This window comes from Chiloscyllium plagiosum, unplaced genomic scaffold (genome assembly GCF_037043375.1).
Source record: "Chiloscyllium plagiosum isolate Xiang-an unplaced genomic scaffold, Cpla_swu_hap1 HiC_scaffold_45, whole genome shotgun sequence".
NCBI classification, from domain to species: domain Eukaryota; kingdom Metazoa; phylum Chordata; class Chondrichthyes; order Orectolobiformes; family Hemiscylliidae; genus Chiloscyllium; species Chiloscyllium plagiosum.
The window spans coordinates 3337745-3355865 of NW_028270183.1; the positions used below are offsets into that span (position 1 = coordinate 3337745).

The window sequence follows — 18121 nt, forward strand, 5'->3', positions numbered from 1 at the left end:
CTTGCCAAGTCAGAAAGCTTTGTTGTGAGCAGAAATCTCTAACTGTAGCTCTAAAGCAGCACAAATTCAGGCATATAAAACAATAAAACCTGGTTTGTCTCTCCCTCCCACATTCCTTCTGTAATCAAGTGAAATGAAGCTCCTCTTGCCCTGTAATCATTTACCACCGGCATATCCAATCACAGGGATAACTGATAACTGCTCCAGTTTGTAAAACAAAAGGAGGCATTGATTTCAAACCAACCCTACAGGGCTTAGCTTCACGTCTACTTCAAAATGTTCAAAACAACAGTGATCTTTCACCAATAACTTTCATTTCAGAATGAATGGAAACTTTTCCAACAGAGAGAAAAACCTTACCTTTTCATTCTTTTCCTTTGGTCTCAAATAAGGACAAGGAAACTCACTCCATGGCTTCCATCCCAACCAGTCTCCAAGTTGCCCCCCCTCCTCAACACTGTCCTCTCTTCAATGTGGGAAGCACAGAACCACCCCCCCCCCCCAAAGACCAGGAACCACTGTCACTCTTCATTCAGTGGTCTTAATCAAGACAAGTTAAGCCAGGCAGACCAGCAAGGCCCCAGCTTTAATACCACAAGGTAACAATGTAGTCAATTGTTCTAATGGGGAAGTCAGAGGGCCAGCACAAGTTGCCAAATGTTATGACAATCCAGTGATGCCAGTGAGAATGGTGGGTGTGTACAGAGGAACCGCGATTATCCGAATATCAATTATCCAAATACCGGATTATCTGAAGGAGATCGCGCAATCCCAAAGATGTGTTTCGAACACTGATTGCGAGTTTTGTTTACGGTGATTAAACAGGCACTGTCTCCAAAAGACTGACCTCCCACCCTCCCTCTCTCCCCACACACTTTACCTGCAGTTTTACAGAGGGGCATACCCTAAACCCCCCCCCCCCCACTTCCCCAGATAATCTCTCCAACAGTGCCCTGTACGGGGCAAAATGTTGCAGTAAAACATTTTGTGCGTTCATGCGCGTGCAGCATCAGCAGTCTTGTTGGTGCCCAGTCCAGCTGTCCCAACACCCCCCTGTGCTCGTGTGCAGTGTGCTGGTCCCTCCCCTTGGACAGGGAGCCAACTTAAAAAAGCTCAGAGCTCCAGAGGAAAGGCATTTAATTGATTAACCAAATAATCAATTATGCGAACGAAATACTGCCCACTCATGTCACTCAGATAATCGAGGTTACTCTGTAATGTGAGAGCAGAACTGAGCTCACTCCAAAAAACCTTCCACATGCCCCAGGGCACTAAGCCAGTGGGTGACCAAAACAGTACGCGACAACAGACAGCAGCAAATGGACAAAGAGGAAGGTAGAGTGCAGAAGGTTACTCACCAGACACTTGTTATCCTGTCTGTGAACACTGACCCTGCAGTCAGAGATGACCAAGTGTGTAATCTCCTTGAAATCACAGAAGTGCGAATATGGCTTCTCAGTGAACTCAACCGCTTCACTCGACTTGCCACTGCCACTGTCTGCTGGTTTGCCCTTCCAGCCGGTCTTTTTGAGGGGTGCAGGCTAGTTAAAATAAAAGACCATCACAATTATTACGACATAATCCTTGAATTGTTTCGCCTGAACTTCGTCATCAGAATGGCCGGTACGTCAAAGGATGAAAGGACAAAATAACATCCATGGAAGAGGGAGAAGAAAACCAGAGCAACGTCACCCCATTCATCCCCACCAGCCCTTATACGTGCAAATATGCGATTCAACAAACGAGGTGGGAGGAACCTATCAAGGGCAGTGAGCAAACTCCTTATCAGTGCTATTGGAATATGAAGGTCAAGGTAGCTCTATTCTAAGGCTTGGACACCAATGCCCCACTGACCTCCTGAAAGTCTGTGAAGGGACAAACAAGTCATCAGATTTCAGTTTGTCTGGAGTTCTGTAGATAAAAACGATGACTGCAGATGCTGGAAAACAGATTCTGGATTAGATTGGTGCTGGGAAAGCACAGCAGTTCAGACAGCATCCAAGGAACAGGAAAATTTTCCTGTTCTGAACTGGAGTTCTGTAGAGCATACACTATTATTATTCAGTGCTCTATTGCTGAGAGAGACATGCTATCAATTTTATTTAGTATTTGCTGCAATGACAGTGTTGACCTTTCAGTAAAGACGACAGAAGAACAATAGCAGTACTTGCAAGGCCCCTGGGAGAAGGGGAGATGGGAGAGAGAAGCGTGGACAAGAGAAAGAGAAGAGCAGAGAGAGAAGGAGACAGAAGAGAAGGAAGAAGGTGTGGTGGTCAGATACAGTATCCATGTTCACCTTCTTGAGTATTCTCCACTGAATTCCCTCTGTCCCAGTCACCAGCACTTCATATTCCTGGGTAGGTAATGTGGGGCAGATGATATTCTCCGTGGGCTGCAGGTAATTCCGATTGTTTATGTATGGGGTCCTGCTACTTTCTGGAAGCACTTCCAAATACGAGACATGGAAGATCTCGCCTCCGAAGTTGGTGCAAAGGTTCTCCAGGGTAGAGAGGTATTTGAATATAATGTCGTGCTGGATCACCTTCCCTGAACCAACCACAGGCAAGTGGAAGCTCCTCACAAACTTCCGGAAGCCACGTTTCAGCCGGATCTTGGTCAGGGCATTGCACCTGTCTATTTTTGCACGGAATGTCTTTGGGATGCACCCCTTAAAGCTGACAAAGAGAAGGAGAGAGAAAAGCTGGTCAGTGTCAGCAAGCAGATAAAGGCATTACCACAAAATCCTCACCACTATGACAGCTGCTGCATCCTTCATTGGGCTTCCACAGACTGGCAAGCCTGGCAGATGCCTTTAAAAACCTCCTTATTTCTCTCTCCACCTTGCCCTCTCTGTGTCGGTAGGGAGCAGAAATAAAGATGAAAGGAGAATGCAAACTTATGAAAAGGACATGTGCAAGCACATTGTAAGCTATTTATTATCCCAGCACATAACATACAAATGTCCATGTCTGAACGGATTTCCAGATTTCTCAGCGGCCCCCAAACCCCTTCCTCCATGCTCATTCTGTATGGCAGCCTTTCACCACCCATGTGGAATCTCCACAGGGAAGGCTTTGTCCTGTTGTTCCCTTCCATCTCCCTCCTCCCAATGTAACAACATCACCCCAAAGATGGAAAACACACCACATCTTCATGTTGATATTTACAGCACACAAACACCTCAATCAATTTTCCAGCATCTGGGCTCTTCCAAATGCCTCCATGGAATAATGGGACGGCATTCTGCCATGTTATCAATTCAGACAGACTTACAGCTGCTGACTCACACACCTTATTTCCTTGGCCACTTCACTAAGTGAGCGTCCACTCAGGACCGCAATATACGAAAGATGCAGCACAGCCATTCCCAGACTCTCATTTTGGAAGACATGTAATTCCTGCTCATTCTGTGGCTCTTTGAGAGGAGCGATGCCATTAACAAAATCATATTTGCCCTGGAAACACAGGAACAGCATTGATCAGCCATCCTCCAATAAACAACCCCAGAGAGATTGCAATCAATTGCCAGTAGTTAAAACAAAATCTTAATCACAGCTCTCAAATAAATAACAAATACATCTCAGAAATTATTTTGAAGCCTGTTAACCTGTAGTTTTGTCAGCAAGTCAGTTTTAACATAGCAAGATCCCACAATTATAAATGATTGGTTCATCTATTTTTGGGGCTACTTGTTTGAAGGGCTAATTTGGGTCCAAACTGCTGCAGAATCCCCAGCTTTTTACCAAGTGTTGAACCATAGCCACACCTCTATCGAAAAGCACTACATCTCTGGCACTGGAGGGTGTGCATGATAATGTACTCAGTGGAACTGCATGGGCCAATTGAAAAGCAATCTTGACAATTCAATCAAAGAATGACAAGAGAACCACATCTTTTTATGACCAGCTTCAGTCAGTCACAATAGGGTGGTGCAGCATTAATGGGACAAATAGAATTTATACTTCGGGACCATTGGGGTAAAATCTCAATGGACAGTCACAGTGGAACCACGTTCCTGACAGGAGTCAGTGTTCTGCTGAAAATAAATTCTACATCTGTATCTGTATTGGGTCTCAGTAAAATGGACAACTTTCTCAGTAACCATGACAGCAAATCTGATTGTCTTTACTGTACAAGCTCACAGGTAAGCATTTTGCTAACTAATAAATGCACCATTCTTTGCAAACCAAGAATCACTTTTATTCAAGTTGTGATATTTTTCAGGGTTGATTGCTTACAGAACATAAACAGAAATTATATTCAGCTTGAAAAAACCTGTCTGGAATTAAAAAAATATCCAACAGTCAAGAAAATCTTCCAGAGTAAGATGTATGACAATGCTCTGCACACACAGATAGAGGTAAGGAAGGATTGAGAAAGCACAGATTTGAGGAGTTCATGTGCTGGTGCCAATACCTCACACAAAGCAAGTGTGCCACAGGGAAACAGACCTCTCCATGCACCCACAACTAAATTATGGATTGCAAAAACCTTAATGGAAACACTGCCCACCTGTGAGAAGATGTAATTGAGTGACATGTGGTCAAACAGAGGGCTGCCTTGGTCAAATTTCTCACAGTCATTCCTTTTCGGTGTCCACCGGTATACCCGAGGTTCCTTTTCCGACATGCCATGCCAGTTCTTAAAGTAAAACCTACAGGCAAAAGGCACAGTGATGAAGGAAACATGAGATTTGCTGCAGCCTAGACAGTGAGTGGACAGTGTCTGACTGCTTACCTCCCTGTGATTGGCTTCAGTCACAGGTGAAGCTGACAAGTATCCATGAGCAAGAGCTGTGCACATCGAGAATTAAAGCCCAAAATGGTAAACCATTCAGGCAACTGGTCAGGGAAAGATGGGATATTGTGGGGCTCTGCTTAAATGTCCAAAAGCAAAATCCTAACAATCTCCTACTCATTTCCAGCATTCATAGTTTTTTAAAATTCATTCACAAGATGTGGGCACAGCACTGGCTGGGTCAGCATTTATTGCCCACCCCTAATTGCCCAGAGGGTAATTAAGAGTCAACCGCGTTATGTGGGTCTGAAGTCACATGTAGGCCTGACCCAGTAACAACCCAGTTTGCTTCCCTAAAGCACATTAGTGAACCAGATGGATTTTTCCAACGATCAACAAGGGATTCATGGTCATCATTAGTTTCTTTACCTTCCGTTTTTTTTAAAAGGAATTCAAACTCCACTTGCCATGGCAGGATTTGAACCTAGATCCCCAGATCATTGCCTGGGTCTGTGGATTGACAGTCCAGCAATAATACCAACCCGTCAAATTATTTCAATGAGAATATAGAGGCATGGCTCACAGGTTAGCAGATGGCACCATGGTTAGTGCTATAGTGGACAGTAAAGCAGCTTATCGAAGATTACAGAGATCTTGATCAATTGGGTCAATGGCCTGAGGAGCAGCAGATGGAGTTTAATTTGGATAAATGTGAGGTAATGCATTTTGGTACAACAAACAAGGGCAGGACTTCTACAATTAGAAGTAGGGCCTTGGGCAGTGTTGTAGAACAGAGGCCTTGAGATTCAGGTACATAACTCTGAAGTTTGATCTTGTATAGATAGGGTGGTTAAGGTGTCATTTAGCACACTTGCCTTCATCGCTCAGACCTTTGGATGTGAGTTGGGAGGTTATGCGGAGGTCGGTGAGGTCTTCTTTGGAGCAGTGTCCAGTTCTGATCATCCTGCTACAGGAAGGATATTGGGTCGGAGGGGGTTGAGGAGAGATTGACCAGGCTGTTGACAGGAATGGAGAGTTTGACTTATAAGGAGAGACTGGATAGGCTGGGACTTTTTTTTTAAACTGGAGTGGAGGAGGTTGAGGGGTGACCTTATCGAGGTTTATAGAATTATGAGGGGAATAGACAAGATGAATAGTAGAGTCTTTTCCCTCGGATGGAGGATTTCAAGACTTGGGGGCATATTTTTAAGGAGAGAGGAGAAAGATTTAAAAAAAGACATGAGGGGCAATTTTTTTTTTTTAAAAACAGAGTGGCTCATGTGTGGTGTGAACTTCCAGAGAAAGTGGTGGATGCAGGTACAATGTTTAAAAGACTTTTGGATAAGTACATAAATGAGAAACTTTTGGAGAGATATGGGCCAAGGGCAGGCAGGGAGACTGTTTGGAATTATGGTCAGTATGGATTGGTTGGACTGAAGGGTCTGTTTGTATGCTGCATGGCTCTCTCTATAGGCCATCATCTCCCCTTGAGAGATGATTCATCATCATCTCTTGGTCAGGAGGGCATTGTAGGGGATATTTCCCCATTAATTTAAAGTTGGCCCATTCCCAATAAAATCCAGGAGAGAGATTTAGACAAAACTGCAGAAGGTTTTGAAATCACGGTGCTATGTCTCAACACTGCATTCCACGGTTTCAGAAAGCCCTGATTTTATTTGTCAGGATGTAGGAAGGAGCTGAACTGATGGTGCATGTGAGCAATCCACATACCTCATACGATAGTGCAGAGTCAAACACAGGTCCTTGTCAATCTTGAAGATATGATTCGGAGGATACCAAAGATTCTCTTTTAAGTCATAAAGTGCATACAAGTTGTGGCACAGTGGGGAAATGGCTTGGGAAAAAAAACACATACAAATTAAATTACTAGGGTCATAATTTCAACTTCTCTCAGGGTAATCAGTGCTAATTTGGAGTTGAAGCAGCACACCTGGTACAGAGTTTACTTTTTGTGGCAGGGTTAGTCTCGGCAACATCATAGGACCAAGGGTGAGTGACCAGCTTCTGACTGGAACTTGCATTGGCTAGCCCAGTGGGCTCCGCTATTGGTGATGAATAGATGTCACTCTGATTTGTTTCTTGCCTGCTGGGTTGGATGTTATGTTCTCTTCACCTGTTGATATTCCAGCCTTCCTGACAAGACAATTCCACTGGCTCAAACTGCTTAGCTGCACCCAGACATGAGAGCTTGCTCTGGCAGTACTTATGGGTAAATTGGGCAGTCTAGCCTAACCATGTTCTTAACCACTGTCTACACACATGCATTTCACAGCAGCAGGGACCAGCTGGTGTTCAGGCACTGCAACTGTGCAGTTTCTAATCCTTATTGCATACCAGATAAACATGCAAGCCAGCAATCCCATGAATCTGCCAATTCTCACCAAGGTATGGACTATTGCCGGGGCTCCATGGTGAACACATGGTCAGTTTACCTGATTGAACTGCAGCTGTATCCTCCACACATCAATGGGGGAACCCCTCATCTAATGCCTTGGTCTTCCCATTTCAGGGGTAACCACCCTATTCCTGCCCCAACTAGCATTAGCCAGCCCAGGTCTAGGTCAACAGCCTCCTATTCTGAATGTATACTCCAGGGGTGTATTGTACTGAGACAAAACTTTAACTCCGGTTTGGTAATAGACATGCCAGGAACATTGAAAAGAGAATTTAAATAGTCCTTACAGCATTTCTGTGCAGCCAGAATACATATGTCTTCTGCAACCATCTCCCCCTCGGTAAAAACAAGGTCCTGTGAACCTTCGCTTGACCAGTACAGGTGTACCCTCAAGCCTGACGCTGAAGAGTGGCATCCGTCCAGCTTGGTGTCAGAGTTCATCACAGTGCAGGGGCACAGTGCCATGTTTCCAATTCAAAATGTCGTCTGGAACAGAGAGGGATCACATCGGATTTAATAACATCACCAAGAACAGGTTTTCCCCAAATCATTGGCTCAATGCATCGCATGGACACTGCTTTGCAGAGATTGTGAATTCAATTTTTATCTGACGAGTTAAGCACACAACAGCAAAATGGTTTAGGTCAGGATAAATGTACGGTGAGCTGGGGATTCTCGAGGGAATGCTATATTACCACGGGAGGGTGGGAGTGAGGGAAGGGAGTTGGTAGTGTGGGTGGGGTCGGTAGGCAGGCAGGAGTGGTGGGGAGAAGAGAGAGACACAGAGAGAGAGAGACACAGAGAGAGAGAGAGAGAGACACAGAGGGAGAGAGAGGGAGAGAGAGAGAGAGAGAGAGAGAGAGAGAGAGAGAGAGAGAGAGAGACACACACACACATAGGGAGGGGGCCTGATGAGTGCCACACTGACATTGGGAGATTGGGTGGCTGCATGGGGATTCCGAGGACGTGCCGCACTCCTGAAGGGAACAGTTTGAGGGAGCCCAGCATTGGAAGACACGGTGCTTTAAGATCAGCACTGCCATTGGTTTTGAAGGATAAGGGGATTCCTCAGTTCAGTAAAGGTGCAGGTCACCACAGGGGACAATACCACTATTTGTGCACTAATAACTTGCATCAAGTAGTGTTTATTTAACATCAAACCAATATCTCAACAAACTACAGTAAACAAAACCAGTTTGAACAGTGTCTGTATAAACTATAGCAAACAGAACACAAGACTCAAAGTTCCTCAGTTAAAGCAGGACTGTGTGCCTGGCGCAATGCAGCGAGTGGCAGCCATTACAAATGAGCAGCATCAAATTGATCCATTGCAGCATGTCCAACTCCCAGGGGAAAAAAAAATCAATTTCCCATATTTCATCCAAAACTAGCATCTCCATGTGCAACCTGACAGGAATCCAAAGCTTTTAAGTGCTCCAGATATTAATTTCACCTGCAAGAACAGTGTTTCTGCTCACATACAAACCTGAAGAACCAAACAGAACCATGGGAGGTCTTGAATGTCCCAGGCATTACACAAAGGGAGGTTACTTCTGCTCCAATTGCGTTCATTCACTCTGCAGTTGAGCCTTCAGTCAACCGGTCTCTCTGGAATCGCTCTTGAATTTTCTCTCCTTCTAGACCCTACCCAAAAATAATCACTTCTCTGATCATCCCTATGGGGGGCACAGTGGCTCAGCATCTGCTTTTCATCAACCTCAGGAAAGCAATGGCAACTGGGATCTACACCAGTCTGTCACATCACTGAGTTTCATCAAGATTGAGATTTGATTGATGAAAATGAACAGCTGAAATTGCTTTTCTAAAGGCAAAGTGAAGAGTATGCCAACTGCACATATAAATTAACACAATAGAAGGTCATTAACTGCAATTAAAATTAGGCATTATCCTGCAAATTCTCATTAAGCAGTGGGTTTTGAAGGAAACTCCTGAGGGAAACAGTGCACGTGGAAGGCAAGACTTGAGCATTCAAATGAGGTTAAAAACTGAAAAACATCCAAAGCAGTGACCAACAACCTGTCACATCCAAAACCTCAAAATGATAGCTGAGCACAGAAGGAGTCTCACACACTCTCCAGAGCCTGAATCCTTAGAATTCACACAGTAAATGGACGCAAAAGAACAATGATGCTGGAAAATTATGACAATAGTGTTGGACAGACTCTGGCAGTGTTTGTGGAGGGAGAAGCAAATCTAACAGATACTGACAACTTTCCTTGGGAATAAATTAAAGCCAGAAATGACTGATAAGAGAACACCTCAACCTGGAACATGAGCTCAGCCTTGCTCCAAAAATGCTGCCTGACCTGCTGTGCACTTTCAGCACTGATCATTTGGAGCCTTGTATCACCTGTCACCATCCATGGTCCTGTGCACAAGTTAAGCAGCTATTTTACACCAATACAACGTACAAGGAAAAACATTTCTGCTTTATTATACCACACTGCTACTTGGTGCAAATGTTTCAAGTCTTGGACAGCACTGCTATACAATAATTTGAATTAATATAGTGCCTTCAATAGTAAACGTCCCAAATTTCAACACAGGAGTATTATCAAACAACAGCAATTTTAGGACAGCTGAACAAAACAGGTGGACTTTGAGCAGGTTCTCGAAACAGTCAGTGGTTGAGAATTTCAGTGATAAAGACCCAGTCAGCTGAAAACAGTTCTAGAGTAATTAACATCAGGCATGTACAAAAGGCAGAATCAGAGGAGCATCAGATTTCAAAGGGTTTCATAGCAATAGAAGCAGGAGTACACTATTTGGCTCATCCAGCTTGCTCTGCAATTCATTAAGATCATGGCTGATCTACGCATCATTTCAGCTCCTCCCACCTGCATTGTCCCCATAACCTTTAATTCCCCCACCATGAAACAACTGTAAGGCTGGAGGTGGTGAGAGAGATCTGGAGGAGAGATGACTTGGAGGACCTTGAAAACCAGCAACAGAATTTTATCTGGAGGCATGAGCTGCCAAATGCCTGTATTAGATGCGGTTACTTACAGACAGTACTTCAATTCAAAGGTTTGGAGGTACCGGTGTTGGACTGGGGTGTACAAAGTTAAAAATCACACATCACCAGGTTATAGTTACTGTGCTTCCAATTAAACCTGTTGGACTATAAGCTGGTGTTGTGTGAGTTTTAACTCAATTCAAAGGTGTGTTGACGTCAAGATAACTTGTAAACATGGAACAGGAACTGTCCATTTTGGGAAAAGGAAGGAATAGAGGAGAAGGGGAAGTGATGAACCCACAGAGCTTCAGATTTTAGCTGCACTTGAGTTTAGCTCGACAAGTTCTCCTTCACCAAGCTCCCACAATCATTTCCCCTGACAAACTCATTTCTACACAACGCACCCAAAGTAACCTTTGCATCGCTTCTGTCCTCCTGGAATACATTGGCACAGGAGCCAAGCCTTCCTCCCTTTACACTGCAGCACCTTCATGTGAGCCTGAACAGGAGGGCTCTCTGTCCGAGGCTCCCAGTCCTGTCTTAATTGTACATCCACTAAAGAGCAGAAACGGTTACTTTCTGTTAATTGATAACAGGGATACAGAGATCTGATATAATGCCTGATGTCCTGACAAAAGTCAGTGGTCTCAACACAAACTAAGGACTGATTCAGGGAAATGCCTTGCCTTTGGCTCAGTTTTGGCAAAATACATTTACTTACTTACTCACTGAGATGTAGACAAATTGTACAATTCAACCAAAATACTCCAGCAATAATCAGAATCATATGGCTTGTTGGAATACTGTGCTCACTGAAATTTATATCTGCAAAGCAACAGGGAAATCACCAAGCATTCCTTCTGCATTTAGGAGAAAGATGACATTATCACCTGCAGGGATCGAAATAAAGTTCAGCAAATTCCTCAATATTACTCCACTGTTTCTTTATCTACAATACCAGAACAGGAACATCCTCAGTGCTGTAATGCAAGTGGAAACATGGACAGTCTATGCATGGCTGATGCTCGAATGTTCTGGATAGTAACAATATTCTCTTGGGTCAAAGTGAGGACTGCAGATGCTGGAGATTAGAGTGGAGTGTGTAGTGCTGGAAAAGTACAGCAGGTCAGGCAGTATCTGAGGAGCAGGAGAGTCGATGTTTCAGGCAAAAGCCCTTCATCAGGTATCAGAAGGCCTGGTGACAGATTTTTGCCCAAAATGTCAACTCTCCTGCTTTTCAGATGCTGCCTGACCTGCTGTGCTTTTCCAGCACCACATTCTCAGCAATATTCTATTGGCCAGCTAAAACTAATGACACTTTCATTGGCTCTCTGAAGGAATAGGATCTCAATCAGCACATACTGAGTGCCATCAGAAGCTGGTATCCACTGAGTGGACATAAATAGGGATATTGCTTTGGATTTTGTTGAGGACGATGGCCTCTCAGGTCAAAGCAGCCAGATCAGACGCACCATGACTGGCTCTGTTGTACAGCAGGGTAAGCAGCAGTAATTGGGGACTCGATATAGTCAGTGACAGATGCATTTCTGTGGTCACAGGCAAGACTCCAGGATACCTCCTGGTTCCAGGGTCAAGGATGTCCTTGAGCAGGCAGAAGACATTCCACAAGGAGAGGGTGAGCAGCCAGAGATCATGGTCCACATTGGTACTAATGACACAGGCAGAAAGAGAGAGGGATGTAGTCTTGCAAAGGAAATTTAGGGTGTTAGGTAAGAAGCTGTAAAACAGGACCTTGAAGGTTTCATCTCAAGATTACACCCTATGCCATGTGCTAGTGAGGCCAGAGGTAGAAAAGTGGCAACACAAGTGGATAAGGTAGTAAAGGCAGCGGACAGCATGCTTCCCTTCATCGCTCAGGGCACAGAGTGTACAAGGTACAAGCCATTTTGTATAAACTTTAGTCAGTAGTGGGCACAATTCTGGTCACCATGCCATAGGAAGGAGTGGAGACTTTGGAGAGGGTGCAACAGAGGCTTACCAGGATGTTGCCTGGAATGGGTTGTATTAGCTAGAAGGAGAGATTGGACACACTTGGATTGTTTTCACAAGAGCATTGGAGGCTGAGGAGCAACCGGATAGAATTATATATAATGATGTCAGGCAACGGATAGGGTGGAGACACAGAACAGTCTTTTCCTGCCAGGGTGGAGATGTCAAATTTAAAGGAGATGTACGAGAAAAGATTTTGTTTTAAACAGAGGGTGTAAGGCACCTGAAATTCTCTGCCAAGAGAGATGGTAGAAGCAGATATGATACCAACATTCAGCAGGCATTTAGACAGACACTTAATCAGCCTATTCGCAGAATCAGAGAATCCCAACAGTGCAGAAAGCGGCCATCCGGATAGGTTCTGACATTCAGGCAGGTGGACCTTCTGGCTCAGAGATAGAGACTCTACCAATGCTCTACAAGAGTGCCTCCTTTAACTTGGTAGATGCATCCTTTACATGCTCTGAAGTGTGAATGAGTTATTAAACACTGAATAAGATTAGAGCTGAAGTACTTCTGAAAAGTGACTGATGTGATTGCGATCACCATGTTCAATCCCTTCCACAATATTTCCAGCCATTAAGCTCTGACCATTTCCATCATCTGCCTCTGCATTTTTCTCATCTCTATTGGAATATGGTACTAGAAATCAAGATATCAAGCTGATCTGCTGACTTGGACTTGGAAGTTAATGTTCTGAACAACGATGTGAAACTACTCTAAATCTGACAATCACCTATCAAATGGGCTCTCGTTTAGAAAGTTACTTCTGTGACCCTTGTTAAAACCACAAATGTTAAACTAAAGGTGAAATTACAGTGACCTTTCAGTTGTATACGGATGTTTAATGTGCCTTCTTCAATCCTTAATCAGCTAGACCTGCAAAAACAAAACGCAACAGCAGCATGAGTTGCATAATGTCATGCTGCAGTCACTGGTTTGAATAAATGGTTCATAAGTGGGGTGCTGCTGCTGCCTTGGAGCAAGAAAGGTGGAAAATGTGATGCTCAAGTAAATCTTATTTGTTGCATTACAAAAGCCTGCTCCACTATTTATACATCAACATTACTGATTGTCTTTTAGCACGTTCTAATTTGTTTTTAAAATCTAGAACTAGTTCCTTGTTGAAGGGCTCTCAGCTTTGTAAATACTTTGTTTTCTAAACTCTAATATAGCATCAGTTAGGCATTTACGCATTACACCGATATGCCACACATTCAGAATGATGCACAACTTTGGTGCCTCTCTTGCTTCTCAGAGCAAACACACCCAAAAGCAGCAGTGCTATTTTTTTGACAAGATAGTACCATTCTCTGGTGAGACATCAATGAATCATTGGTTTTTGATTAAAGTCCCACTTCAAAGACCTAAGCACATAATCTAGGCCGACACCCAAGTGCAGCACTGGGTACTTTCATACTGGAACTGATGTCTTTCAGATGACATGTGAAGTCAAGACTCCTTTTTGTCCTTCTAACTGGACACCAAAGAGGTCATGACCCTCGTAAGAACAACTACATCATGCAGTCAGAACCAACATCAAATGACATCAACTGATCACCTTGATGTTTGAGAGATCTTGCTGCACACAAACTAGTAGATGGGTTTCGCTACATTACAAACAAGACGACTTCACAACTCTTAGTAGCTGCAATACACTTTGGGGCATCAAGGGAATAGAGAAATGTCATGAATTGTTTTAACCCGATGTATTGAAGACAATTGGTAACTCCCAGTGTTCAGTTGCTCTTAAGATTATTTTGAGCTGATCAGAACTCTGTTTCCTTCTACACAGCACACAGTTCAGCATCGTGGTGCAGATGGACTTGAAGACAGCAGAACCAATTTCATGATATTCAAACAGCTCAAAACAAAATGTGGGAAACAAGTCTGTTTTCTACCTCATTCTTGTTTCACCTGTGTATCAGTATTTGTTACACTGAGTTGCAGTCCATGCCCTATTGGACATCACTCTCATCCCACCTCAAAACAAGAGGCAATTCAGCAAGTGTAATGCCATGTAAAGCTAAAGGACAATGGTTAGATTTGCTTTCATTTGAGATGATTATTGCTGAGCAATTAGCGGGCAATTTGCATTCATGGCAAATATCAGCAAAAGCCTAGATTTTCGTTTTGCACATGGGTATGGACTGCTTCAGTGTGAGGGGAATGGTGCTAAACATTGTACAGTTATCAGCAAACATCCCCACATCTGACCTCATAATGGCAGGGGTGGATTTATCAAAAAGACGACAGTTGGGCCTCAGGGACAATGTTGAGGAATTTCCACAGTGATGTACTGGTACAACTGACTTGGCTTGCAGTATATTCTGAGAGTCCATTTTAAACTTGATCATAACCATGTCTAAATATCGTGATTTGGACTTGAATGCCAGAGACTTTCATGAACTGAAAACAGCTTTGAAAAGAACACTGCTGACCTAAGATGGCTGATCATCTCAAGCCCAGAAAACTCTCGCTGAATGCATGAAACTGGCTGCCTCAGAATTACCATCGACAATCAAACTCAGGAAGCTATCAAGAAATTCACATCTCTTGTGTTCCTCACATTTGCATGATAACTTCACTGTGAGAGGTGACCAGTTACCTACAAAGAATTCAGTTTCAAAAAGCACGAGAAAAGCAATATTGACAAGAATAAGGAGGATACTGGGAATAACTTTACTTCCTCAATTGCACTCAATCTCCAAACTAGCTGATAAAAAGCAACTTGAAAACAATACACTGAGAATTGTAGAACATTTTTGTTTTTGTTATTACTAAAGAAACAAGATAGCAACTAAACACTGACTCAGGTCATGTCATTCACACAACCGAGGGAGTCCCGAGATCTGATGCTGTATTTGCCTTTGTCTTCCTGTCTGTTCTTGACACCCCCATCCACTCTCTCGGAGCACTCATTACCTGCAGGTGCGTGTGTTGAACGTTGTGTGCTACTATTATTTGGGGGTTGTAAGTAATAAAACTCGACTCTAACACTCAAGGAATTTCTTTGCATTGGCTGTCCTTCACTTTCAATCTGATTGGGTTTAATTCAAGTGTGATGACAGCTTCATGCTGGAAAATAAAAACAGATTTGTTGCAACTGACTGAGGGGTTTTTAACAACAGGAGCCATGATTCCATCTCCCTTTGGTGAAACAACATTGGTATTTCCCTTCCACAATGTTCACCTGTCTTGCAGCTGTTAACCTTTGACTCGATAGTCATCTGTAATATAGCATTCCTTGTTGGAACAGCCCCCTCCACACACAGATTCCCATCCCAACTCTTGGTGATAACCCTCATCTGTAGTCCATGGCACCGATTCACCAACCAGTGGGAACAACCTTATCCTAGTTACTCCTACATTGACCCAAAGAGACAAGTTGAAAAGCTCTCACTTCTCATATCCTTTTATCAAAGTCTTCTCCCTAAAGACCACCCCTACTTTTCAAATCCTTTGCCGGACTCTTCCTTAACTATGCTCCAGTGAATAAATATCCAGTTTTTCAGCACTTTTTCCTGACATTAATGTACTGCGATTCTGAACTTGTTCCCACATATGCTTAAGAGCTAAGTGGTTTGTGATACTAAGTTCATATATAAACTGCATAGAATCCCTACAATGTGAAAACAGGCCCTTCGGCCCAACAGGTCCACATGAACCCTCTGAAGAGTAACCCACTGAGACCCATTACCCATATCTTCTAAGGCAAAATATTGGCAATGGAAGGAATACTGCAGAATTTATGATGATTATTTTCCTGCAGATCTAGAGAATAACAGTTTGCCTTCAACTCTCCACTGAGGACAACTCACAAGCAGCATGAGGCAAATGGTCCAGAGGAATCAAAGATTGCAGCAACACTGATAAAATCAGACAGGACTGCAACAGACAAAAGAAATTTCTAAAAGGAACTAATCATATTTGTTTTAAAATCATGAGGGAAGATGACAAAATAAAGATAAGCATACCTTCTGTCCTGTCTACCTCACTGCAAAGTCAGTTTAAATCTCTACAAAAAGCCAAGCAAGTGGTTAATCCATTTTACAAACTGACTGCTTCCAATCTTTCAAACACTTTAGTTTGCTCGTGTCACTGAGCTCAGCAACCACTGAAACTGGAATGGTTCTGCTTGGAGACACATGTTCACCCCAGTCCTTTTACAATTCTCCAGCTTCCCCACTCAGCTCATTACTCAGCTGCCCTGGCGGTGCCAGAGCACAATGAGCAGGAAAAGAATGTGAACCTGAAGCTATGAACGCTTTTTATGCTGTACTTCAATGACCAGGGCGAAAGCATTTGTTGAGAAACTGTAGGGGAGGCATTGCTTTGTACCAACTCTCTACTCAGTTCAGGAAAGACTATTTGATACTGCTGTTGACAGTCCATTAAATGGAACAATATTTATATGATTCAAGACAAGTTGAGTACAATCAAATCTCTCTGATCTCCATCAATCTTGATCCATTGCTCGGTTTTCATTACTTCACACTATTCAAATTTGAGCAAAGATTAACTCTAAAGAAAACACTCATGGTGCTGGCACCATAATGAACAGCTCCACCTCCATATTCAGTGCTTTCTCGAAATGATTTCCTGAAGGCATCAGCTCAAAGACAATGGGTACTCTCAATTACCACACACCAGGTTATAGTCCAACAGGTTTAATTGATGTGCTTCCAATTAAACCTATTGGGCTATAACTTGGTGTTGTGAGATTTTTAACCCAGTCCATCTCCAAATCATGACTACTATCCACGCCAAGATAAGCACTCCACAACCACCTGATGACGGAGCAGCGCTCCAAAAGCCAGTGCTTCCAAATAAACCTGTTGGACTATAACCTGGTGTTGCGACATTTTTAACTTTGTATACCCCAGGCTAATACCACCACCTCCAAAATCATCACACCAAGATAGTAAGTGACTGTTGGCTATTGGTTCAAAGTTAAGCACCAGCACCAAATTCCTCCACTGCACAGACACTTTGCTGTGAAAAATCACTGTGAAAAAGACTACTGTCACAAAGAGACACCATCACCGATTCCACTTCTCCTCCTATTTAATTGCAATGTCCCAGTAGAGTTCAGCTCATCCCCAGACAGACAGTTCAGGAGCTGGAGGACCGTCTTGATTCTGTGACTGTGGCTTTGCAGCTGTCTCTCTCAATGATCCCATGCAGTCTTGGATTTAAGTTGGTTCCCTGTCTGATCAGAGTCACAGCACCTCTAGCCATGTGTAATTCTGCGAAAACTCCAGCTTTCACACATACTTCACTGACAGCTCAACCTCCCCACCACCTATCTTCATCTCACAACTTCTTGTGTGCTGTCTTGAATAATTCTGAAACTTGCTCCAACTAAACACTGGGAGAAACATCACAATTGTCTTCAGGTGCCAGTCATGTCATTCCCATGCCCAGGCAAGACTTCCAGCTCTGCTGAGACTGTTCATCCCCATTCAATCACCTTGAGCAACCTCAGCCATATTTCTTGCCAAAGGCTCAATTCTTCTGATGCTGGTGCTGACAACCTTGCGATTGTCTATTCACCATCATCTCCAGCTTGGCCCAGACTGCAGGTTATAGGCAGCACAAAGTTCAGCTTCCTCTTTACACTCATCCTTTTGGGCCCGACAAGCTCCTGATCTCCTGATTCCCCATTCCTCAACTTTACAATTCCATCCTCAACTTAAACATTCCTAAGTCACTTCACCATTTCATTTTTGCAACTTCTGGAAGCCCTACAGACTTCCTTCAAATGCTTCCTTCCTCTATCTCTGGCCACTAATAAATCTTCCTCACGTGGTTTCAGTCACTTTGACCCCAATCTCGAAAATGGCTCCTCTAAACCCATTAACAACCATTTTTGGTAAATACGTTCAGCTCAGTTGGAGTATTGAGGAACATTTTGCTACATTAGCTATGCTCCATTAAATTGCTGTAACCCAGTTACAGAACAGGTGTACTTGCGATGG

General features: G+C 43.5%; 1 protein-coding gene across 3 annotated transcripts in view; it reads right to left on the reverse strand.

Moving 5' to 3' along the window:
- LOC122552298 (non-receptor tyrosine-protein kinase TYK2-like) overlaps positions 1-18121 on the reverse strand; it is a 148034-nt gene that overhangs the window by 86106 nt on the left and 43807 nt on the right. For all 3 annotated transcript variants that reach the window (XM_087983315.1, XM_087983316.1, XM_087983317.1), the window contains exons 2-7: positions 7441-7639; positions 6469-6592; positions 4513-4654; positions 3292-3455; positions 2297-2675; positions 1359-1541 (exon numbers count right to left, since the gene is read on the reverse strand). In XM_087983315.1, the coding sequence (XP_087839441.1) occupies positions 1359-1541; positions 2297-2675; positions 3292-3455; positions 4513-4654; positions 6469-6592; positions 7441-7618 (1170 nt within the window). In that variant the 5' untranslated portion in view covers positions 7619-7639. The remainder of the gene's footprint in view (positions 1-1358; positions 1542-2296; positions 2676-3291; positions 3456-4512; positions 4655-6468; positions 6593-7440; positions 7640-18121) is intronic.